The following is a 25540-nucleotide window of genomic DNA, read 5'->3' on the forward strand; positions in this document are numbered from 1 at the left end:
TGTCTAGTTGTAAACTCAAAACGCCCCTTCATTGCTGAGTGCTGTGGGACTCAGTATGCAGATACTTCCAGTCATCTTGGAATGGAAACTGTTCAGTGACAACTATAAGCTATTATTAAATATATTTATGGCAGAGACTGACATTATAATTGAGACCTACAATACATTACTTTTGATCTATTGTTGCATATGGAATATTGGATATAACACACAGTCTAATTGGACCCAGCTGAATCAAGGCTTATGAAAGCACCAGGCCCAGTAGTAACATATAATGATTGTATTTATTGAGCTCCACAAAACAATAGCTGTGGCTTCAAGCACAAAGCTAACATGCACAGGATAACACACCGACTGTGTGAGCGACTGAAGGTCAAATGACATCAGAAAAATGTTTTATCTATGTATCTAACACAGACAAACAGAACTTTGCTAATGGGGTATTAACAAAATGAAAAGCAATATGGCAAAAAACAAGACTGAAAACTTTTTTTTTCTTTAAACAAAGTCCATTTTGTTTCCCAGACAATTCAGCATCATGTTCTCAAAGGAAATCTTCACTGTAAACAACTTGGTTCCTCTTGTCCCTGTAGGAACCTTTAGCACTGTTCTGCACAGCTGTGGAAAACAGAGAAAGTGGTGAAGGTTACTTCATGGTGTTCAGAGAGAGAGAGCAGACCACACTGTGTGTCTGTGTGTGTGTGTGTGTGTGAGTGAGTGAGAGTGTGAGAGAGAGTGTGTCTCATCAATGTCTACACAAATACAAGAGTGCTCGAGTTACCCAGAGAGGCCCAGACAGATTTGCCGGTGGCTGCGTCCAACATGGGCTGTTTCCTGGCGATGCTGACTTTGATGTGAACGTCTCCCACGGTGCTTCCATTCAGCTGTGGGACAAAAATAGCAAGGTGAGATCTGGCCTACTCATTTACACTGTGCTTATACAGTCTGCACGAGTACTTTGCAAAGTGGGAGATCCACAGAGAGGTCCAGGGGATTGCAAGTACACAGATGAATAGATCTGATCATCATTTTGTCATTATTTAATTTACTAAAAGTTATCCCCAGTGAGAGAACAACATCTAAGATTTACTATTCTTAGCAGAGAAGAGTTTTCCCTGACTCCACATCACATCTAACAAGAACAATATACTCATTCAGTTTGTGGAACAAAGTCAGACCAAACAGAGGTCTCTATTTTCACATCCTTGATATGAAAAGGAAAATCTGTATATGCATCTTCTTGCACAGATTGAAATAGTCACATTGAATGGAATTACATTTTACACATTCCTACTTATTATGTTTAAGAAACCAATTCTGAAGTTGTTCTATTCTTATTTGCATCTGACTTTTCTGAACAGCTCCAGCATTTTAACATTTTTTCCTCTAGAAAGTGCTACATTAATAAAAGATGACAATTAATCTCATTTTAGATGGTACCAACCTCAGCTACAGCCTGGTCTGCAGACTCCATCTTCTCAAAGGTGATGAATGCACAGCTGGAAAGACAAGCAGAAATCACAAAAAAATGTCTCATAAACTGAAATAAAAAGACACAGGACATTAGAGTATACAAAGCAGATGGAGAATTAAAGCAGCACTTATACACAGCACAGATGAATAAGATTTGAGCAGAGCCTTGTTTTGATGGTTGCGTACTTGCGCGGGTTGTCCATGGAGAGGTCGATGATGTTGCCGTGTTGAGAGAAGGCAGAGCGCAGGCTGTCTTCAACGAGCCCAGAGCCATAGACATACACCGTGTTCCCTTTGCGCACCCCTCTCCGCTCCGGGTACGAGTCCGACCCTGAGAGAGATGACAAAAGAGACAGAGAAAGTCACTCCTCCAGTTTATTCACATTATCCCTTCTGTTGGCCTATGTATAACTCCAGTTGGAGTTCCTCCAGTGGAAACTTGAGAGTACTTGTTAAGGAAATGGAAAATGTTGAGAGAAGGGGAGGGAGACATGGACAGAGGACTGGTGGAACAACAAGAGATGAGTGTATTATTCTGTTCAGCATGCTGAGATTATCCATAGTGTTAGTGTACAATGAGGACAGGACTACATCGATGGAGAACGGCGACTCACGTCTGAAAGGTCCGTCTCGGTCTCGGTCCCGATCCCTCTCACGGTCTCGATCCCTGTCTCTACTCCGGTCCCTCTCGCGGTCACGGTCACGGTCTCTGTCTCTGTCTCTGTCCCTGCCTCTATCTCTGTCTCTGTCCCTGTCCCTATCACGGTCTCTGTCTCTGTCTCTGTCCCTGTCCCTGTCTCTTTCTCTGTCTCGGTCCCGGTCCCTGTCTCGATCCATGTCTCGGTCACGGTCTCTCTCTCTGTCTCTGTCCATGTCATGGCTGGACGACATGGCACCTCCATCATCGTCGTCGCGGGATCGGTCACCGGAGCTGACAAAGCTGCAGAGGCACACAGGGAAAGGGATGTTACACCCACAAACACTGCTGATGTATTAAACAGGATCCTTTCAATTATTCATCATGGCTTTTAGACATTACCTCTCGTACAGAGATTTTCTGTGGGCTCTCTTGCCAGACTGCAGGAAACATGAAAAATGTAACATCAGAATCAGCTGCATGTCCTATTTTTACACACAAACATTAATGTAATAATGTAGCCGTAATGTGAGCTGCAACCACAAGCTAAATAAGACTGCAGACTGTGATTCTCATTTATTCCATATGCTGTGACTTCTTTCTGGAGTTAACATTGCTGCAGTGTCCTGATTCTTTTTTTTTTTTTTTATGTCTTATGAGTTACACCCCTATTTTGTCTGATGTGCATCACCAAAATGAAACACATTTAATTCAAAGACTTTCTGATTTATCTTGTGTGAGTTAATACACCGGTTTAGTGACACAATATGGAACAAAATGATTGCATTCTGCAGCAGCGGTGTTTTATATTTAATCCAAACAATACCTCAGGTTGCTCTTCATCTGTCGATACACTCCTTTGGAATGGCAGGAAAGCAGGAACTGGGCCTTTCTCAGGGTCCTGAGAAGAATAATGAGCATGAGCCAAAAAAACAACAGTATAGCTGGACAAACTTACTGAAAAAAACAGTAAATGTTTAAAACACACATTCTGCGGGTGATTTCCATTCTCCTCAATGATATATGACCACAAAAGGTGCTATAATTAAGCATTCCCCATATGTACACTTAATTATGACTACCAGCCATAATATGAGACATGCCATTCAATTATGTTCCCCAATGCGTTAATGACATGCTTGCTTCCACACCCCTTGTACCCCAACACCACAAGTCACCGAGGAGGCTGTGGGTGAATAACATCTCACCTTGAGTTTGATCTCCAGTGTCCGAGAGCGTTTAAAGCCTGAGTTTTTGTTCTCGGACTTGATGGCACTGATGGCACCTGACTTGATTAGCATCTTTGCTTGCTCTGTCGCGGTTGCGGTGTCAACCACAGGCTGGTCCGACAGCGCTGGGAGTCAACAAGGTGTGAAATAAATATATGAATAAGAAGGTCATTCTATAAATCACAAGCAACCAGAACATGGTGTCCACCTTTGATTAAATCACACGCATTCAAATCACTTTTTTTAATGGTGGCAAACACACTTACTTCGTTTCAAGCCGCTCTGGTTGGTCTGACTGGTTGAACTCTGCTTTTTCAAGGCGAGCAGCGCCTTTTTCTGGAAACAGACAAGAGTAGACAAAGATAAAATTAATTTCATTCAAAGGGCAGCACCTGCTACCACTTATCCACATCGCTGATCCATTTATAAGTTATTATGTGAACGCAGAGTGCGTAAAACTTGCCTTCTTCTTGAGTTTAGCATATTTCTTCTGCAGGGACTCCTCTTCCTCCGTCAGTGAACTTGGAAACACCACCATGATGGCAAACCCTACTCAAATGAATAACAGGTAAGCTCAACTACATAAGACAATTAAAACTATTAAAATATCTTAATATGGTTGACGGATTTAGCCACAAATTCACACCAATGCTTGCGCACCGGTTGCTACGTTAACGTTAGCTGGCTAGCAACAAGATTTCCGCGGGAATTTAAGAGCTATTTTTAGGTACAGAACAAAACCTACAACATCTGCCGGTTTCATCAAACTATATCCCGGCAGATTAACCCCATGTGATCAATCATTATATTATCATCAGCTAATTAATGTACTTACCAATTTCACACGGTGGACCCCGAGACTCCGAGCCCAACAAAAACACAGGCGCGTGAATGTGACGTTGCGATTTTGCCGTTTGCGACAAAAATTACAACACTGTATATTTAAAACAACAACAACAACAACTGGAACCTAATGACTAGCAATGTGTGGCTAAATTGAAAATGTGGAGAAATATTATTATTATTATTTTTTTTATTTTTTTTTTTTTGCACTGTAGCGAGCAGACTACCCACTTCCGCTTGTGAAAGTTGGCAACTTCCGGGGCGACGCTCGTTAGCAACTTTGCTTTCATTTGCGAGTGGGTAACATGGAAAGAATAGGTAAGATAAGGCTTGTCTTATGCCAAGTATTATATTTTATCTTTTTTATGTAAATACAAGGCGAATAATAAAAAAAGCACATACATGTTTATCAGCCGTTGGCACATGACATAATGCTGGAGTGCAGTTTGGAGCAGTTGGAGTGATGATGTGGCTAACAGGCTACCCAGCTTGCTGTCAATCAAAGCTCCCCCATTCAACTGCTGGTTTATATCCTGCAACCAACATTTCATCAGTGTTTTATTAGTATTGTATCACTTTTTAGTGGTTTTAATGACAGCTCACCCAGGTTTGAACACAATGTTGATGTAGTCTTCTCCCTGGGTGCATTCACTCTGGGTTATTGTGGACACACACAGGGTAGGGTGTGTGTGTGTGTGTGTGTGTTTTAGTTTATTCATACCCCTTTTGTCCTGTTTCTCACCTGTGTGCAGATCTGCCCCCCGTGGGCCCCACAGACCTGCCTCTGTCCCTGCTGGAGATGGGCTGCTCTGGCAGGTTTGAGTTGATCACACACCCCCTGCCCCACCACCAGCCTCTACCTCCACAGAGCACGGTCAGTAGACCCGCCATCTTGAAATAATCTACATATCCTTAATTTGTGTGTTCATGTTAATCCCTGCTGCTCTGTCGGTTTTATTCTACTTGTCAAGTGTTTAACAGGTCTATGTTTGCAACTAATGCAGTGGATTCGTGAAAATATTATCATAATTTTACCTCCTGTGATTGCTTGGTTGTGTTGTGCAAGGTTCATTCCAGTTCATGTATCAAGTTCAGGTTTATTTACAGCCCCAAATTACTGTTTACATTGTGTTCTCATAGTGTCTATAGTGTACAGCAAACATAACAAGACGACAGCCGCTGATTTGAAACCTCATTGCAGGGAAGAAAAAAAAAACACAAACCCAAAAAACCCAAAGATAAAGAATGAAGAAAAAGTTCATTAAAGTAAATAGAAGTTTGGGCATTGACATTAAACTGCACATTTGACAAAAAATACAAATAAGAAGTTCAGTCTGATTTCTCTTTTCATGATCAGAATCTGAAATACTTTATTGATCCCTGAGGGTAAACTGGGTCATTTGCTGTTGCTCAAATTCTCAAGAGAGGAATATATTATAATAAGCATAGGCGAAATTATAAGCAAAAGAAATAAGAAACACAGCAAGATGTGCATAAGAAATTTGTAAAACAAGAAAATATGTGCGGTATGTATAAATATGCGCAGTAATCCTAGAAAAATAGTACTACCATAAATACAAAAATAAGAAATTGAGCACATGTAAAAAGTGTACCGATATGCACCATATACACATAGGGGTGTTGCACTGTTGAATTGCTGTAAAGTCCCACAGGCGTCACTTATTGCACATTTAAATAGTTAAATAAACATTTTAAATAGTGTACAGTTGTGCAGTCTTTGAACTCTGTGTGACACGCCACAGGAGGCGTTAAAACGTCTGATGGCCACAGGGAGGGATGATTTCCTGTGGCGCTCTGTGGTTCAACTTCCACTCAGTTGTGTATTATCTAATTTTATCGTTTCCTCCACAGCTCCCCCATGGACTCCCTCCCACCAGCCTGAACCTGGAGGCAGAAGTGGAGAAGCAGTTTCTGCGTGACCCTGCCTGGCTCCCCATACACGACACAGACGCTGCCTTCCAGAAGTTTCTCAAGTACATATGCCTATGATTCATCTTGTTATCACCCGTTAATGCTCTGTCTGCCGCTGTTTAAATATCGCCCCTCAAAAAGTTACATGTATAAGTGCTTTGGAGTGGGCACAGGTAGCTCACGTGTTATGTAATTTGCGCATGTAATGAGAAGTGTCTTATTGATTTATGCGCCCACCTGATGAAGAAATGCACAAATCCTGGTGTTGCAGCTCGAATGCAGAGGTGATGGCTCTGCTGTTTGTCTCCCCAGGGTGACTAACAGGGACGTTCGCGTGGACTCCCTGCTCAACTGCACTCCGTCTTCGCTTCACTCGGGGCTGTCGGTCATCCGAGATCCAACCACAGGGATGCTGCTGGACTTTACAGAGGTAGCTCGCAAAAGCTGCCACACCTCACCTTTCACTGCCATTTCCAAAAGCCTATATTCTAGACTTGGAAAATCAGGGAATTCAATAAATTCATGGGACCAGTCATGGAACACCAGGGAATTTTGTCAGCCTCAATTAGAAAAAAATCATAACTATTCATTCACTGAACATATATTTATTTTCCATTGTGCTGACATTATGTTCACTTCCCCTGCAGAATAAAACAAAATAATAAACTATAATAAGACACTGAAAGGAGTTTTTCACATTTTCACTTTTATATAGATTGTGATAATTCAGTGTTTTTTTAATGGAATGTCAAGGAATTTGACATTTGAGAGCGAGGAAGCCCTGTCTTCATCACAGTTTTATTGTTTGTTTTGTATTGACATCATGCTGTTAAGTAAAAGTGCTTTATAAGCTGTTTATTGCTCATATTCTGTAAATGAAAAATGTCGTTCATGGAAATTAAAAATTTTAGACTCTTTAAAAGTCAAAGTATTTTATATTTGACCTATAATGGGAACCCTGCATTTGTTAAGGCATTTATTTGTTTATTTACTTTTTAACCTCTTCGACTCACTCAATTAATTGCAGCTTTCTTAAAACCCACATAACTTCATTTTAAATTCTCTTTGACATTGTTGTGCAATGTGAACTGTTTTTCCAAACTTAGAAGCTATTATTATTAAGTGGGTGTTTAAGGGAAAATTGGAGTACCAGGGGTTGAGGCATAACATCACACTGTTTAGCAAAGTGCTTCATAAGTTGTTCATTGCGTGTTTTCTGTAATGTTTTTTTCTGAGATGAAGGTGCAGTCAGTGGACCACGGCAAGAACAATCCGTCTATGTTAAGTCAGAAAAAGCCTCTGTTGTGGGCGAACAGGCCGTTTCTTAAAGATTAATGTGGCTGTTTGCTGGTCTTTTCCTCGCCTCTTCTCCCTCAGGTGTTACTGGAGGATACAGGCCTGTCAGCAAAGAATTCTCTGTCTTTGCAACGCCAACCTGGGCCTCCTTCAGAGAGCCTACGAGGAAGTAACACCAACTACCCCTTCCTGCCTGGTGAGTCATCAACAAGGGAATGAGGAACACTCTTGCATTCACCAACTCTCCCATGCCTTTGTTGATTATAATCCCAACAGGGGGAATGCACATGCAAATGACGCATTACCCTCTTACTTTTTTAATTAAAAGTGCAATTCTTATTAAATGGCATACTAATTGAATTAGTAACATAGAAACTGAATGAGTAGACCAAGTGTGGCACATTCATTCACAGCAAATCAGAGTGTTTCCAGGTGGTTCACCTTGCCAAGGCTTTACACTTTAAACTGATGAATGACTTTCAATGACAGACTTCGCTGTGCAGTGCTAGTTCCACTCATTCAGTTTCTATGATTAGCAAATGGTGTATTCATTTCACAGAGATTTGATGAGATATTTTATTGTTTGTGAAAATAATATTTTTTAACCTCCAAATCCACAGGAGGAATGGAGGAACTCACTCTTGACCAAATCAAGAAGAAATCTGACCTGGAGGAGGACATAGACTTTGAAAATGGTGATTTTTTATATTAAAATTTTGCATAACCATTTTGTAAAATGTCATCACGTCTTCTGCCTTTACTTGAGTTTGTAACGCTGATTGTATTTGCCATTTTTCCTGACAGATCTGCTCCGAGTCCCCCCCGGACTTAAAGCTGGGATGGACTTCAGTGACAAAGGTTTGTCTGGAAATCATGTAATCCTGTGCCAGTAGTTCTTTCTGGGATTAATTAAAATTAATTACTTTATGCCTCTCTTTTTATTTTATACTGAAGGTGCCAAAGCAACAAAAGCAGAGGTCAACCTCATGTCCCTCCTGTCCACATTCGACGACATCATTGACTTGCAGCTCGAGGCAGAAGAGAAAGAAAAAGGCAGTGAAAGCACAGAGGCTCCGAAATTAGCCAGAACCAACAGTTTAGAAGACCTGGGCATCAAGGTGATGCAGTTAATTACATCTGTCTGGTTTCATAATTGAAATCGTTAGAGTGCCTCAAAGAAAGAGCCCCCTCGGTTTGTTCTAAGATTGAAAAATTAGGGCAAACATGATAATCTTGATTAGGTATTTATTAGGGTTAGATAAACTTTACTGATCTCAAAGGGAGAATCAGGTCAGCAGAAATGACAAGACTAAAGATAAAAATAAAACATTGATAAGAAAATGTCTTCATCATGCCAATACAGACTTCTTATTAACAAGAAACTATACAAATTTATGACAGAATATTTACTTTTACTGTTTACAGACTTATCATTTACAGTGCAAGAGCATGCTTATGTGCAAATGTGCATCACTGGCTATTGAAATGATTAGATGTATTCAACTACAGCAGCATGTGACACCATGTTGTATAGGCACTGAAATAATTCAATATTGCTGATATGTTTATTAATATAATAAATAAAGAAATAAGAAGAGCAACATACACAATACACCATTAATTCTGCAGCTCTATCTTGTCCAGACAACAACACTACAATCGGTCACCTAAATTGCAATTATGGTGTTCCCTCTGGCTAGCTGTGATCTATAATTAAATCTGGGTTCTTTTCTTCAATCTTTCAGGATGCTGTGTCATCATCCTCCACATCAGAGAAGGGAAAGGATGTGAAATCCAAACCACAAGAAGACCCCGAGGAGAACAAGAAATGGGCCATCCCTGTAAACATCACCTCGCCCTGCGAAGACTTCCATAAACGCATCCCCAACCCAGCTTTCAAGGTCGGTGCTGTGATGACAAAACACTCCAGGATGGAAATCGTGTATTAGCCTGATATGCCTGGTTTTATATGTCACATTCTTTTATAGAGTTATACTTTTATATATGTGTGGATGTAATATTTATCCCATTTATGTGCTACAACATTACACACGAGCATGCAGAAATACAAATCTTTATATTCATTATTTGTCGGCTGTGTGAGTGTCTGTGTATAATTGAGCTGTTATCACAGGAAAATCGCTTTGTAGAGTAGCTCAGCATGCAGTGCACTGATCTGGCTCTGCTCTCCTCTGCTCCAGTGGCCGTTTGAGCTGGACGTCTTCCAGAAACAGGCTGTGCTGCGGCTGGAGGCTCACGACTCCGTGTTTGTAGCAGCACACACGTCAGCTGGCAAAACAGTGGTGGCAGAATATGCCATCGCTCTGTCGCAGAAACACATGACCAGGTGTGCGTTCAGCTTTTCAATTCATTTAGGGCTTTTATTGAGAGTGCTGAATTAAATATGAGTGTACTGAGGCTTGACTGTATGTGTGTGGGGGAACATTTAGTTTTCTCGATACTAATGGGATGATCTACCATTTTCTCTGCTGTTTTAACATATTTGTACATGTTTCCAGAAAAAAGGTGATTTTGTATTTGAAACAAGTGGGATTATCTCATCCCGCTGGCGGATTTTTTTTCACTTGTTTGCAGAAAAACAAGCTTTTAAGACACATTATGAGACTAAATCACTTAAGATGGGCAATTTTGCAGTGTAATGTTTTATTTTGGATAGAGCATTGCATTGTCATGCGTATCTCATCACCATTAAAAAATTCAGGACTTGATATTTGTTCCTTGCATTCTGCTAATCATAATCTAACCCTCTTTGTGATTGTGTGCTCTGATAGGACCATCTACACCTCCCCTATCAAAGCCCTGTCCAATCAGAAGTTCAGAGACTTCAAGAACACGTTCGGGGATGTGGGACTCTTGACCGGCGATGTCCAGCTCAGTCCTGAAGCTTCATGTCTCATCATGACCACTGAAATTCTCAGGTACTTGCTAACAAAAGATATGGCATCCCTATTATTTAAGAGATAAAAAAAAAAATCAATAGAGAAATCAATACTGCACCTCCCCTTTGTTAAAATGACCTCAACCCCCACACATAGCCAAGACAATAATGTGCTCTCTTTGTGAATACATTTAAGTGATAACAGCTTTTTGTGTGACTGTTAGTTTGTACACAATAAAATTGTGTTAGTACCCAGATTCCCACACGCTCTCCTCCTGCAGGTCTATGCTTTACAATGGCTCAGAGGTCATCAGAGACTTGGAGTGGGTGATCTTCGACGAGGTTCATTACATCAATGACGCCGAGGTGAGGAAAGGTCCCGATCCCGACTGCTGTCAGTATCTTCTGGTTATCTGATTTTCAGCCAAGCTGAGAGTCCCTGGATGACCGTTTTCCGTCCTCTCTCACCCCGCTCCCTTTGTTGTCCTCAGAGAGGAGTTGTGTGGGAGGAGGTTCTGATTATGCTTCCTGAACACGTCAGTATCATTCTGCTCAGCGCCACGGTGCCAAATGCTCTGGAGTTCAGCGAGTGGATCGGGTGGGTGCTCCACACTGACATCCACTGTGTCGACGAGTGTTAAAGAGGCTCTTATCATAGTACAGATAATTAGATAAGTGATGCTAAAGTTAATAATCCAACCATTTCAGCCTAGATAAATAGATCAGATATCTAAACCTTATGAATTCCATACACTTCATAGCACTAATATGTCCCATAATATCACTGTAAATGATCTGCAGTCATCTGCTAGAAAGAGCTGCAGCTAGCAATTATCTTCATTGTCGATTACCTACTGATTATTTTTTGATTAATCGTTCAGTCTTTAAAGTGTCAAAAGTAATGCTCATCATATATGACATAAGGCTCATGACACAGTCTGAGCAGCAGACAAAAAAACACAAAGGTTTAATTCAATATGCATATGAATTGGAGAAAAGCAAGAAAATCTCTGTGAAGATGTAACCATCAAACGTTTGGCATTTCTACTTGATAAATAGCTGTAGCAGTTAATTGATCATCACAATTATGATCTATTAATGTGCTGCTGATTGACTAATCAATCAGTTGACCAGTTGTCTCAGGACTACTGTTAGGTCTTTGGCTTGTTTGATTATTTCTTTTCCCTCTCCCCCCACCATCTCCTGCCCAGGCGTATTAAGAAGAGGCATATTTACGTGATCAGCACAATGAAGAGGCCCGTGCCTCTGGAGCACTACCTGTACACCGGAAACAGCACCAAGACACAGAAAGAGATGTTCCTGCTGCTGGACGCTACGGGCAACTTCCTCACAAAAGGGTACAACATGCAAATTTCACCCACCGACAGCTGCATATCCAAAGCAGCTGTGAGATAATTTGATTAATTTGGTTATTATTCGGTCAGTTATGCATTGAAGCTGTTTGTGATGGAGGATGTTGTGTTTTTCTTCCAGGTATTATAATGCTGTTGATGCCAAGAAGGAGAGAACCAGCAAACATGCCCAATCATTTGGCACCAAGAACACTTCTCAGAACACTTCAGCCAGCCAGGTATGTCCATGATCCGTTTGTGATTCTGATCATTTTTCTTACTTTATTCTCTGTTCCTCCATCCTCTCATCTCACCATCCCTCCCTCCAGGACCGACCGGTGTGGCTCTCCCTCCTGCACTTCCTGTCCGAGCGGCAGCAGACGCCCGTGGTGGCGTTCACCTTCTCGCGGACGCGCTGCGACGAGAACGCCCGCTCGCTGGCCTCCATGGACCTGACCACGTCTGTGGAGAAGGCGGAGATTCACTCGTTCTTCCAGAAGAGCCTGAGTCGCCTCAGAGGAGGGGACCGACAGCTGCCTCAGGTAAGGAGGGATAGTCAGAGGACCCACTTCTCTCCACGGCTTTCCTTCTATAGACTTTCTTAGACTTTTCATGTAGGTAGAATCATCTATTATTCATGCACGCTGCAGGAGTAATTCATTTTTCTATAGCAGTCCTTAATCATCACTTGGCGTTGACAGCTACCTTAGGCAAGGAATATAAATCACATGGGAAGGATAGGAAGATTGTATATTTTTGGATTTCTCTGATGAAATTCTGACAAACGTGGTCTCTTACACTGGTGTTAAAGCTGCATTTAGCAACTTCACACATTAGCGCCTCCTAGGGCTTGGCAATCATTATTGATATCATGATCTGAGACTGTATATCGCCAGGGATTGTAGATATCGTAATATGGCATAAGTGTTGTCTTTTCCTGGTTTTTAAGGCTACTAGTAATTGAGTTTCTGTTCCTTTTAAAAGTCCAGAGAGCCTTGTGAAAAAGTAAACAGTGAAAAATGTCTAAACCCATCCCTACAATATTGTCACAGTATCGAGGTATTCAATTAAAGATGACAAATGAAAGCGAGACATAACAGGCTGAAACCTGTTTGAACATCAGTACCCAGAAATCAGCGTGTTTATATTTACCAACCCGCCTGCCTATGATGCTTTATACCAAACAATATCAAAGGGATGAGAAACACAAAAGATCAAAGGCTGATGAATCCAGATTTCTCTGGACAAAGCACTCGCTCACTGTTGTTTTGGAGATAGTTTTTACACGTTGATGTTTGTATTTGTCACGTCCTGTGTGTGGAGAAACATCCATACCTGAGGCCATAATTTCATTTGGCCAAATGGGTAAATGTATAGAATCCTCATTAGAGGCAGTGGGATACTGTTCCACTGTGACAGCTCTGATCTAAATTGATAAGATGTGTATTTTGCATAAAAATGGTACCTTTTAAATTATAGCGTTAATGAGAAATATGTAAGTGACAGTCCTGCTTATACCATGGTCACTCGCCAGAATTCACAAATAACAGTATTCTCTTACTTGTGCTGGATGTTTAAAACATTAACTTAATTGGCTAGCTGATTCAGGTGCTGAGATTTTAATGTTTACTGGGCTTGCTACTGATTTTGTTGCTATGGTTACAGTGATTGGTTTGGAAAACTTTGACCAGCGAATAACAGCAATAAGACTTAAGCCAGACTCACTGATCTGTAATGAACTCTTTAATACTTTTATATTCTACTGTAATATACTAATTATGTGTGTCTTAAGGCACACCCTCCAGCCAATCAGACGCAAGTATTTACCTGGGCCATGGTATAAATGGATTATAATGTACAGTTGCTTTCATTATATTTACAGTCAATTTTTAGGCGTTTAGTTGATTTTTTCCTCCAGTGTCACTTGTGTTTATCCATGTTGGAATGAGACCGAGCAGATTAACGACTTGCTGGTGTCCTGTGTCTCAGATCCTGCTGATGAGGGACCTGCTGAAGAGAGGCATAGCTGTCCATCACAGTGGGATCCTGCCAATACTGAAGGAGGTCATCGAGATGCTCTTCTCACGCGGGCTCGTAAAAGTGAGTCAAGTTGATTCATTCAAGCAAAATGGACAGAATTTGTCCTCATCACAATCCGGCGTCAGCCCTTTCACTGTCTGCTCTGTGAATTACTTCAGTGTTGCGTCAACACTAGCTTTTGACGCAAGGCGCTAATTTATGCTGAAATCCTCCCACTCTGCTGCAAGCAGTTTGAAACAAACACAAAGTATGATTTTAAACGCTTGTTTTTCTCAGGTGCTGTTTGCCACTGAAACATTTGCAATGGGAGTGAACATGCCTGCTAGAACCGTGGTGTTCGACAGCATCAGGAAACACGACGGGACAGGCTTCAGAAACCTGCTGCCTGGTATACCTCTGTCTCTTTCTTTCTGCTGTTCTTCCTTCCAAACCATCATCCGTGATGCTGCTTTATCTCAGATGTTTAAAATAGCAAGGAGAAAACATTCATTGTGGTGTTGTATATGTTTTAGAACAGCACTAAAATTTTTCCTTGGTGTGATTTTATTCTCTCTTCGCTCTTCTCTCCTCCATCCCTTATCTCTTACCTTGCATCTTCTTACTCCTCTCTCTCTCTCTCTCTCTCTCTCTCTCTCTCTCTCTCTCTCTCTCTCTCTCTCTCTCTCTCTCTCTCTCCCAGGTGAATACATCCAGATGGCAGGTAGAGCGGGCAGGAGAGGCCTGGACGCCACAGGCACAGTCATCATTCTCTGTAAGACTGGCGTTCACGACATGGGAGACCTGCATGTCATGATGTTGGTGAGGCCTTCCACATTATTCATTTCACCCCAACAGTTAATTAATTTGGCACCATCAGCCCATCATATGGATTTATTTATTTATATATCACTCAGTTTGACATGCTGTTATGTATTACTGTCAAATCTCCTCCTGCAGGCTTCTCAATATCATTTGCATTCTGTCTGAAAGCAGCAACGCAACAAAATATTTATATCCCAACTGTGTTGTTGCATGCCAGGTTGTCTATTACGTCCCTCATTAAACCGTTAAGTCTGCTATTTTTAACTTATTTTCACTGTGCCAATTTGGAGAGGACTGTTTTCAGTTTCAGCGGGACCTTCTGTTACTCAGCAGAAATGAATCTCCTTTATCTCTGACAGAGCTTTATTTTGCTTTATCGCTAAATATAAGAGAGGCAGAGTCCCCTGTTCTGCCGCTGATGGAAAGTTATTTTATTTGTTTGCCATACTATGTTTAGAATCACTTTGTTTGAGATCATTTTCCAAGGACAACTTAATATTTAGTCTATTGTAGTCGCTTTAAGATTAGACCTTGTATTACAGACCAGCACTCCCTCCCTCAACAACTAATGTCAGTGTGCCTGTGAGCAAGGCATTTAACTCCCAGTGTTGCACAGCCTTTACAGACCCTTTACACTGGCAACAGCCTCACTCAGCTTTCTCTGGTGAACTACTTTTATGGATTTTTTTTTATTATTATTGCAAAGACACAAATGTAATTCTGAGTTTAGTTCCATTTTTTCTAAGACAAACTGCCATATTAACTGAACTGTGAAAAAAGGTGAACCATTGCCACCCGATCAAGAGAATATGTGACACATGCCATGGTGCATGAATGTGCACATGCATCTTAATTGTAACAGTAATTCATATTTAATAATCCCGTTTCACACCAAGCAAAGATCCCACATTCCTTATTATTTAGGCAGATATACAGACACGGACAATCAAATCACTGTGAAACAGTTAAGTACTTGTCTTGGTCCACAGTCTATACCAGTGGCTCTCAAACTTCAATAATGTTCTCCCTTTGAAATATTTTTTCAGCTGAGTACCGCCGACTAGTGCAAAAGAAAAAAGAAAAAAAACGATAGAAAAAAAGATCAAGATCATTTTTTTTTTATTTGTGTCTGGCTTCTTGGACACAATGAACAAATGTGTTCGCTTGACGACTACAGCAGCAGATTTAAAAACTGAATATAAAATGTGGTTTAACAAACTTATATTTGCATTTTTATTGAACTCATTTTAGTATAGGCTAATTACTTTAGAAATGATACAAGATGATATTTTTTTAAATTAACATTTTTTTAATGCAGTACTCCAGCGTACCCCTAGGGGTACACGTGCCCCCATTTCTGATACCTCTGGCCTACAGTGCTGATTTTTGTTTGAAATGATGCTTTTCCTGCTGTGTCTGTGCAGGGTAAGCCTACCGTCCTGCAGTCACAGTTCAGACTGACATACACCATGATCCTCAATCTGCTGCGGGTGGAGGCTCTCCGTGTCACCGACATGATGAGGAGGAGCTTCTCTGAAAGCCACAGAGACACTCAGGTAACACTCAGGCGCCACCACACAGCAAGTTAAACCGCTGTATTCACATGGGAATGAAACAGGCAGGTCCCATAACACAACACAGGCTTTTGAAAAGGGACAAACGTCAGAGTGCCCTTGATTTTAAAAAGGGAAAAATAAGTTCCTGTTCATTCACGGCACTTATTCATTGCTGAGTCTCTTCTTCTTCTTCTTCTGTTATCCTCCTCCTCCTCTCTTCTCTTGTGAGTCCTCCCTGAGTCATGACAGCTGACAAATCTTTTGCAAAACGAAGCACATGCAGCTCTCGCTCTCATCTTCCTCTCCTCCTCTTCCTCCTCCAGGCCCATGAGAAGAGGATCAGGCAGCTGAAGGAGAAGGTGTCGTCTCTGCCTCCTCTGGACACCGAGGGCCAGCTGTCCGACCTGGTGCCTTACTACCACACTGTGACCGAGCTACGCATCACCACTGAGGCTCTGCAGGTACACACACACACACACACACACACACAAATCACAAAACATACAGCTTAAAGTCTTTGTTTGTTGTCTTCTTACATTTCATTCTTGCTTTCAGCGCGCTACTCTGGAGTCTGTCAACGGGCTGAAGGCTCTGTCTGTCGGGAAGAGTCGTAGTAGTCAACAACAAACAGCACCTCAATGCCCTGGGAGTTATCCTGCAGGTAGGGGTGTAGTGTGTGTGTTTGTGTGTGTGTGTGTGTGTCAGTTGATTAATTGCTTCATTTGACAGAAAAGCTTTTGATTATAATTTCAATAATGGATGAACAATTTCAGTCATTTATCAAAAATGCCAAAATGCCAAACATTTGCATATTCCAGCTTCATTAAAATCGCTACGATGCTAAGATTTTCTGACTTTCCCCGTTCATGTCATTTTAAGATTAATGCTTTTCTTTTGGATGCTGTCAAACTAAGGAAGCAGTTTGAAAGCATCACTTTGTGCTCTGCTTTTTTCTGATAAGCATTTGTCTTTTTTTTTTTTTTTTTGACACTTTATAGTGTAAATGACGAATAAAAAAGTAATTGATTGATGGATTAATTGACAATGAAAATCATTAGTTGTAGGACTTTTGTGTTTTGTGTGCTTGTCATAGTTATTTGATAAATGGTAGCAGGTAAAGGCATGAATACTGTCTCTGCATGCACACACCTGTTGTAAATGCCATGTTAAATATTGGAAAATGTAAATAACATAATTGTAGGGCCTAAATTGAACCTTAACCGAATGCAGGAGTTGTTTTTTTTTTTGTTTTTTTTTTGTTTTTTTACATTCTGGCATCACTGTACCACACCAAAGCCTGGAGCTCCGTGTGGGGATAGATACACAGTCTCTTATGAGAAATATCACACCGTGTCCACATTAATATTAGGACTGATGGATAGTGATTTCCCAGGTGTCCAAAATGCAGCATTACATTTAGCAGTCCAGTCAGGTTTGTTATTCAGAACTACTCTATGTAATAATAAAAACCAAAGACATCCTATTTATTGGACTCGGAGTAATTTTAATGGTATTTAAAGTGGTAAACCGAGATGTTCTTTTTGTGTTTTTTGTGTGTGTATTTTTCATTGTGGTGGCATCTTTGTTGCTAAGCGCTCACCGCCGTGGCATTTTCGCACCGCGCTTCCCAGAAAGTGTGAGCAGAACTGTCATGTCTTGTTCCTTTGATTTTGTCTCTATCAAGTTTGTGTTACTGTTGGTGGCACTGTCTTTTTTTGTCTGTTCAACCATTGGGTCTATTGCTGTGCATGCTAGATATTTGTATAGTAACAGTGCTGCTTCTGGTAACATAAAACATAGTATTTTCTCTATGCTAGAGGATTTGTTCCCTGGAAAGATCCATCTGACATTGCAGGTTTAGAGCAAATGTGTTGATAGCAAAAGCTTTCACTAACTGGGTGTAGCATGAATCACTGTGGTGCTATCTGTCAGTGTTAGAGAACAGCAAAACAGATTTATTTGAATGAAAATGTCAGATATTATTACTCTAAAGCAATTTGAGGACTAGGGCAATATGGACAAAATCAAATATCACAACATCTGTGACTTAAATCAATTTTGTGTGTAGGGTTGTTTCATAACATAATAACAGTCTAATAAGTTCAGAATATTGAGTCCCTTTATTGCAGTTTTAAAACCAGGAAAAGACAACACTTACACCATCACTGACCCTGAAGGAGCAGGTTCTGTCAGAAATGTTGTTGCTTCATAATAAAATGCATCGAAGCCAGAGTGTGCACTGACTCCCTCCTCGTCATTTGCCTTTTCCACCCAAACATTTCTGTTTCTTGGACTGGTTCGGTCGAAGATTCTTTGAACCAAGGCGCAGACTAAGGAACTGGGCCGCTTTTTGACCAGTTTTTGGAGTGCAACCATTGCATCATCGATAGTGGGCGTGCATACTCTGGTCTGACTACTCAGCCTGCCTGCAGTCGAAGAAATGCAGCACAGAGTCAGACCTCTTTTACCCCTTTTGGAATAAGTAACCTACATAATCTAAGCCTGATATCATTCAGATTGAGAATTATAAACTCTAAATCATGCTGGTGGCTGACTCTGGTTGTTTCTTGGTGGTTGTCTTCATCTTTCCTTATAGAATAATGCACAGAATCATCTCTGTTCTCACCTGAGAAGTAGTATTTTCTGGTTCCAGCCGAGAACCAGTTTTTCCATTTGGGAACCAATCAATATTTGTTGGAAATGCAAAGATGATATTTAGTCTCATATCATTATATTGATAAAATACTGATACATTGCCCAGCCCTACTGATGACTCTACTCAAGATATGCCCTGCAACACGTCTTCCACTGTGAAGAAGTGATTTAAATGAGAAGCTAACACAGGCGGTGTGTGCAGTGCTAACACATGGACAGGCCTGCCTCTGCCTGTGTGGGTTTCAAAGGTGTGTGCTGGCTTGTATCTGTCATTTAACATCTAGTTTTCTCCTCCCCGCCTTCGCCCGTCCTGTCCTGTTTTGTCTCCACGCCAGGTGTCCAGTGACTCTGTGAATCGCACGTTCACAGCTCTCATCATCTGTGAGAAGGGCAATGAGGAAGGGGAAGGAAACGGCCCCAACGCTGGCGCTCTGCCTCACCTCTACAACACAGCCCTCTTCATACCCGAAGGTCGGCTGACGGACAAACAGGAGCAGATATTTACACCTTTAAACAGACTTGCACAGAATCACACATGCACCCTGCTTGCCTCTCGAATGTATTAAAACACACACACAGTCTCATTCCTGTCTAAACCTCACTGCATAATATCTAAACACACCCACACACACATTTACATTTTCGGCGTTGAGCAGACGTCTATCTAGAGCAATTACAATGAGCCCGCCAGCAGAGTAAGCTTAATTTCCCAACACAGAGCCAAACACACACACACACACACACACACACACAGTGTGATTCCTCTCCCCTGGTGTGTTTTCAGGTCCGTGCAGCCACACAGTGCAGAAGCTGAAGTTGCAGGACATCTCTGCCATCACAGTGAAAACCCTCAAGGTGATTCCTGATAGGATCATCGACAACTACAACAAGAGGCAGCAGCCACGCTTCAGGTGTGTATGCATCTATTTATATTTTTTTTTTTTTTAACTAATTTCTTAGGCTCCAAATGTTGCCAGAAATGCGGTACCTCTCTGTGGACGTCATTAAGAGGAACACTGCTGTTGGGTGAAAATCTGCAAAATGTCACATTTTCAGGAACTAACAATAACAGCCTTATATTGAGCCTAACAATCATGCTTTTTTTTTTTTTTTTTTAACTTCAACCAAAGATTTTCATGTGTTGTCAATGAGTATATGAATGTGTTTTCAGAGGATAACAGCAATATACTAATATACATTTATTTTTGTTATTTATTTATTTTTTTTTACAAATTTGACAGCAAAAGGACATCTAGTACAACTCCAGTCATACAACATCAACCATACAACTTGGATTAACATCATCATGCCACTTTATCCTCTTCTTCCTTGTTTCCTTCCCCCGACTTCATCTGCCTCTCTTCTCTTTTTCCCCATCTTCTTTTGTTATCCACGACCCCTCCCTCCCTCCTTTCCTGCTTTCTAATTTTTTATTTCACACACACAGGCATGACCCTCCAGGCCAAGCCATCTCCACGGCGACCCAGGAGCTGCTGCGATTGGCTGAGGCCAACCCAGGCGGCGTGGCGACCCTCGACCCGGTGAACGACCTCCAGCTGAAGAGCGTCGATGTGGTCGAAGGCTCCATGAGGCTCCGTCTGCTGCAGGACAGCCTCCGAGACTTCAACTGCATCCACTCGCCCACTTTCTCAGAGCAGGTGTGTGTGTGTGTGTGTGTGTGTGTGTGTATGTGTGTACGCATCCGTGTGTGTACTTATCCATCTGTCTCTTTGTCTCCCAGGCTGTTTTTCAAAATCAAAAATTCAAAGTCAGCCCTTGAAGTTTTTTGATGGAAGAGAATAAATTCCACTAAAGAGCAAAAACAGAATTCATTTTCATATTTTTGAGATGCTCCACACACTTCCGGCTGTGGGATTCAGTTTCATTTCATTTTCATTCCACTGTCTGTGAAAACAACACGCCAGTTCATAAGTGTTTATTTATATGTATGCTAGCGAGATAACATTACACTGTTACATAAGATGGTTACTTTGCTCTTGCCCCCCTTTTTATGCCTTTGCTCAATTCTCCCTTTCACTCCACCATCAATGTCTTTTTATCCTCCCATCGTTTCTACCTTTACATCCTGATTTCTTGCCTCTGGTTGCACAATAGCAACATCAAGCCAAGCCATGAGATTTCTGTCTTGCGTTGGATGTGCGATCTCTCTGGCAGCCGTGTGCAGGAGATAAGACGAGAGCAGTGGAGCTGGCTGTTCTATAATTACCCATATAGGCACATAGCTGTGGCTCATCACTGTCTCACAGGCACGGCACGTCATTACAGCGATTCCACACACACACACACACACACACACACACACACACACACATTGGAAGCTCTCTCTCATTGCTTTGCAAGATAACAAGCTCTCACTTGCAATATCGCTGTCTCCTCTCATCTCGATAACTTCAAACCTCCCTGTGTCTGACTGTGGGTAGCATTGTGGATACTGGAAAGAGATGGTTAACGCGATATATTCTACAATGCAAGCCCTTAGTGTACAGTAATTGGCCTCGGCGGGTTTATGTAATACATTCACCAAGAGATCACTTTGTGCCGTCAGTAAGAAAAACAATAGGTCGCATTCAAGTCTCCTGCACAGCGCACCGTCATTTATTTATTTATTTATTGCATTGAAATCAGGTCAAGTGCTGCAGTGTGCTGTTGTATACTCAAGTAAGTAACGTGTGTGTGTGTGTGTGTGTGGTTCAGTATGCGCGGGTTCAGGAGAGGATGGGTGTACAGGAAGAGCTGGACAAGCTGCTGTTCCTGGTGTCTGACCAGTCTCTGACTCTTCTGCCTGAATACCACCAGAGGATCAAGGTATGTTTCAGCGGTTTTGCTTTTCACAATAAAATCACTTTCATAAATTATTAAAATGAAAATAGTGACCAAGTCCTCGCTCTACAGATAAATTTAATGATGCGTGGCAGCCAGCATATACAAAACATGTATGTGACATTGTCGTACAATATGGGAAAACATGATTCTTCTAACTTTAAAGCTTCTTAATGGGACATTTTAAGGAAATTCAGAGTTCAATGGATTTAACTCTTTACATTTACAGTTTAAGCATTTAGCTGACACTCTTGTCCAGAATGACTTGAGAATGAGTGCAACAGTAGAATAGGTTTCAGTTCCTACATCATCAGTATTGCAAGGCATGAAGGGGTCTGAGCTGTAGTGAGATACGTGGTGTTTTTTTTTTGTTGTTGTTTTTTTTGGTGAGAGGAAATTGGAGGACGATGTGAGAGAACAGATATGATTCAGAGAGGAAAGGTGATGCGATGTTCCTCTCAGCCTACTAATTTTTATTTTTGAATATTTTTTTTTTTCCTGTTGCATGCCTTTTCCAAGAGGAAACCTGGACAATACTCAAAAAAATAAGTGTTTCACTTGAGTTGAGCCTCAGGAGATGCTGGCATGCTTCTAGCTTGAGCTGGACCGACTCAGATTCATGATTTCAACTAAACATGCAAATCAGCGCTACTTTCGAGATGTGCTCACGAGGAGTGTGTCAGGATGCCAGAATTTGGGAAGTTGATAGCAACACCAGTGAAATTCCACGATTCTCAATACCTGATTTCATACCACGGAAAAATCAGAAATGCCATTCAGCACACATTCCTTCATTTAAAAACATTTACAGACCTCAACAAGTAAATTCAAACTACCCGACAAAATAAATTCACATTAGAGGGTCTGTATGAAACGTTCTGCTGTAGAATAAATAAATAAATAAGAACACAGTGATGTGATTATGTGCCATCATTTTGATTTACAGCGTGCTAAATCTTTCTTACAATATTTAAACTTACTGGCCAAGGCTACATTAGAATATCAGTTACAGAGACGCTAGGATTCATATCATTTTCAAGAGTTTGGTATCGACTTGGTGCCTAAGTATTGATTCCTGTCAGATCCCCACTGCTCACAGCCACATACTTGGCACAGCTCACCTCATCCTGAAAAAAATAAAAGTCAGAGGTTTACACTCCCGGTGATTTGTCCAGGTCCTGCAGGCCCTCAAGTATGTGGACAGCAGCAACGCGGTGCAGTTGAAGGGCCGCGTGGCGTGTCAGATCAGCAGCCACGAGCTGCTGCTGACCGAGCTGCTGTTCGAGAACGCCCTGAGCCCGCTGGCGCCCGAGGAGAGCGCCGCCCTGCTGTCCTGCCTCGTCTTCACGCAGAACACCCAGGTGGAGCCGCACATCACCAACACCCTGCAGGAGGTAAGACGGACTGAGGGCTGAGGGGTGGGTGAGCAGAGGCAAGGGAGACGTGCGTGTGTGTGTGTGTGTGTGTGTGTGTGTGTGTGTGTGTGTGTGTGTATGATTTTGCTTGTGAAAAGGTTACTGTAGGAGGCTTTGATCATTTCGCAGACTGACTGTGTGTCATTGTTGCCCTATAACACCAAAAAGCACGGAAATTAAAGCGACAGTGAACATGACGTGTGTGTGTGTATGGTGCGTATGGAAATACTGTACAAGCTGGGCCGAATATCAGTGTTCCTTCTCCGTGGGTGACTCACTCACACGCAAACTCACACACACATTTCCTCATCACTTGCTTGCGCAGATTTGATACACAGCTGCCTTGCCCTGCAGAAAGCACAGCTAAAGCACCTCACCTGACTCTCAGTTGACTTACTTGCTCACTCGCTCATCCTCCTTCTCTCTCTCTGTCAAACACACACACACAAATGCAGTGCCGGTGTGTGTCTTCAACATCCCCAAATACATGGAAGTGCTTTATAAGGGTCTAAATTAGTGATGACTGAGTTCTGTATCCGCAGCGGTTTAGACTGTGAGAGCTGCTGTCTTACAGTCTAAATCGTCGTACGAGGCCGACGCTGCACAGTTTGTGAACAGTTTTCCCAAACACAAATGACAAGCTGTGTCTGACAGCGCAGAACGGCATCGGTGAGCGCTCAGAGGACGGGCGTGATAACAAGGGCTGGTGGGATGCGTCCAGAAGCTCCTTGTACAGCTAAAATCTGTGCACATCTGTCTTTTCCTGCTGATTCACTCCTGTTTCTCCGTCTATCTTCCCTTCTCTGTCCCTCTCTCTCCCTGCAGGGCATTGATCGGGTGCTGTCGGTGGCCCAGCGCATCGGCGAGCTTCAGAGGGAGTGTGGGATAGCACAGAGTGCAGAGGACTTTGTGGGCCAGTTCAAATTTGGCCTGACAGAGGTGGTGTACTGCTGGGCCAGAGGCATGGTGAGGCTCACAGAAGGGATGATTAATTACTATGAACATCATGGCGATGTCCTCAGAAGACACTGCTCATCAGCATTACTCTAAAATGAGATTTAATTCTGATTTTTATAACTCTCCATTTTTTTTGTTATGCACTCTCCACTAGAGCTGCATAATTCATTTTATAAAATCTGTATTCATTTTATAAAATCTATACTGTAGGGTTTATAAATCCTAAAAATTGGTAAAAATTGTTGTTCAGGACTAATTTATAATGTAGCTGAAATGTTCTTGTGGTTTACCTTGTGAAATAGTTTACAGTTTTAATTACTTTACAGTAAAATCCAGTCAAAAAGAATTTCTTTCTGCATGCATGTTGTACCTAAACTTTTTATCTTTTTTTTTTTACCCTCTTACCTCTGGGACCCTTCCCTCCTTTGCTCTGTGTCTCATCCTTCTGGTCCAAAATTTTGCCACACCCTTCCTCTTCTTTACCCTTTTCTCCTCATTGCCCCATCCCATCCTATCCCATTTCTCCCATCTTGTCCCATCCATCCACCCATCCCATTTTCCCCAAACTGTCCCATTCTGTCTCACTTCCACCATCATCCCATCATATTCCCCCCATCCTGTGCCATCCCATCCCATCCTATTGCTGTCCCATCTCATTTTGTTGTCTACCACCCCATCCCGTCCCAGCCATTTGCAGAGATCGCCCAGCTGACTGACGTCCAGGAAGGGACAGTCGTGCGCTGCATCCAGCGTCTGGACGAGGTGCTGAAGGAGGTGCGCCAGGCCGCCCGCATCGTCGGAGACTCCGTCCTGGGGAGCAAGATGGAGAAGGCCTCCCTCGCCATCCGCAGAGACATCGTCTTCACCGCCTCGCTCTACACCCACTGAGGGACAGAGGGGGGTCGGGGTGGGGGTTGGGGGGCACGAGGAGGATACAGAGGACGGGGAAGGCAGTGCTGGTGAATGTGACTGAGCATGCCAAGGTGCCTGCAGCCAAGTGTGTCTTTGTGTGAAAGGTGAGAGAGAGCGCGAGAGAGAGGGAGAGAATGTGTGTGTCTGAGTGTGTACAGAGAGCAAGACTGAATTACATGCAGCAGGAGAGACAAAATGTGTTAGCATGTGTGTGCGAACAAGTGTGTGCCTACTAAACGTGCTGTTTACATTAAGTGGGTCCTATGAAATTCCTGAAACTGAAAAGGGAAAAAAAAAAAAAAAAAAAAAAAACACAACAGACCAAAGTAGAGACTCTATAGAATCATGATGAAATGTTGCTTGTAATTTATTGTACAGTAATAAAACAACAGACATCACATGGGATTGTCTCTCTTCTTTTCTCCTCGCCTTTCTAGGAAACATTAAAGGATGTTAGGACGCATGTCAGAAAATTTAAATATATATCTATATATCTATATATATCTATCTCTCTCTCTCTCTCTCTCTCTATATATATATATATGTATAGATATATATAGAGATATATAGATATATATATATATTCGACTGTGTTTTCATTACAAGTGGAATATTTATTGCTGCGACTCAAGCCCTTTCTAACCTATTTTGGATATCTAACATCATATAAACTGGTCTTGCTGGAATAATCTTTGTTAATTC

The 25540-nt window shown here is 41.9% G+C and overlaps 2 protein-coding genes across 2 annotated transcripts; one reads left to right on the forward strand and one right to left on the reverse strand.

Moving 5' to 3' along the window:
- Positions 1-265: 265 nt before the first annotated feature.
- nelfe (negative elongation factor complex member E) lies at positions 266-4323 on the reverse strand. The gene is made up of 11 exons (XM_030063756.1): positions 4175-4323; positions 3803-3888; positions 3606-3675; positions 3319-3464; positions 2937-3011; positions 2513-2550; positions 2088-2413; positions 1660-1804; positions 1445-1499; positions 782-884; positions 266-618 (listed from the first exon to the last, which is right to left on the reverse strand). Exons 2-11 carry the CDS (start codon positions 3875-3877, stop codon positions 545-547), a joined length of 1107 nt encoding a protein of 368 aa, XP_029919616.1. The 5' UTR covers positions 3878-3888; positions 4175-4323; the 3' UTR covers positions 266-544.
- skic2 (SKI2 subunit of superkiller complex) lies at positions 3768-25172 on the forward strand. The gene is given in 31 exon segments (XM_030063755.1): positions 3768-3907; positions 4398-4500; positions 4935-5056; positions 6055-6176; positions 6427-6544; positions 7492-7606; positions 8031-8105; positions 8215-8268; positions 8365-8528; positions 9156-9311; positions 9612-9757; positions 10203-10349; positions 10591-10675; positions 10801-10907; positions 11521-11667; positions 11804-11900; positions 11991-12203; positions 13651-13761; positions 13978-14089; positions 14381-14499; positions 15927-16058; positions 16382-16519; positions 16614-16658; positions 16660-16719; positions 19049-19184; positions 19498-19624; positions 20161-20371; positions 21429-21539; positions 22730-22948; positions 23795-23935; positions 24614-25172. Coding segments are annotated over 30 exon segments (3744 nt in total). The 5' UTR covers positions 3768-3907; positions 4398-4487; the 3' UTR covers positions 24815-25172.
- Positions 25173-25540: the final 368 nt, after the last annotated feature.

This window comes from Myripristis murdjan, chromosome 11 (genome assembly GCF_902150065.1).
Source record: "Myripristis murdjan chromosome 11, fMyrMur1.1, whole genome shotgun sequence".
Lineage (NCBI taxonomy): Eukaryota > Metazoa > Chordata > Actinopteri > Holocentriformes > Holocentridae > Myripristis > Myripristis murdjan.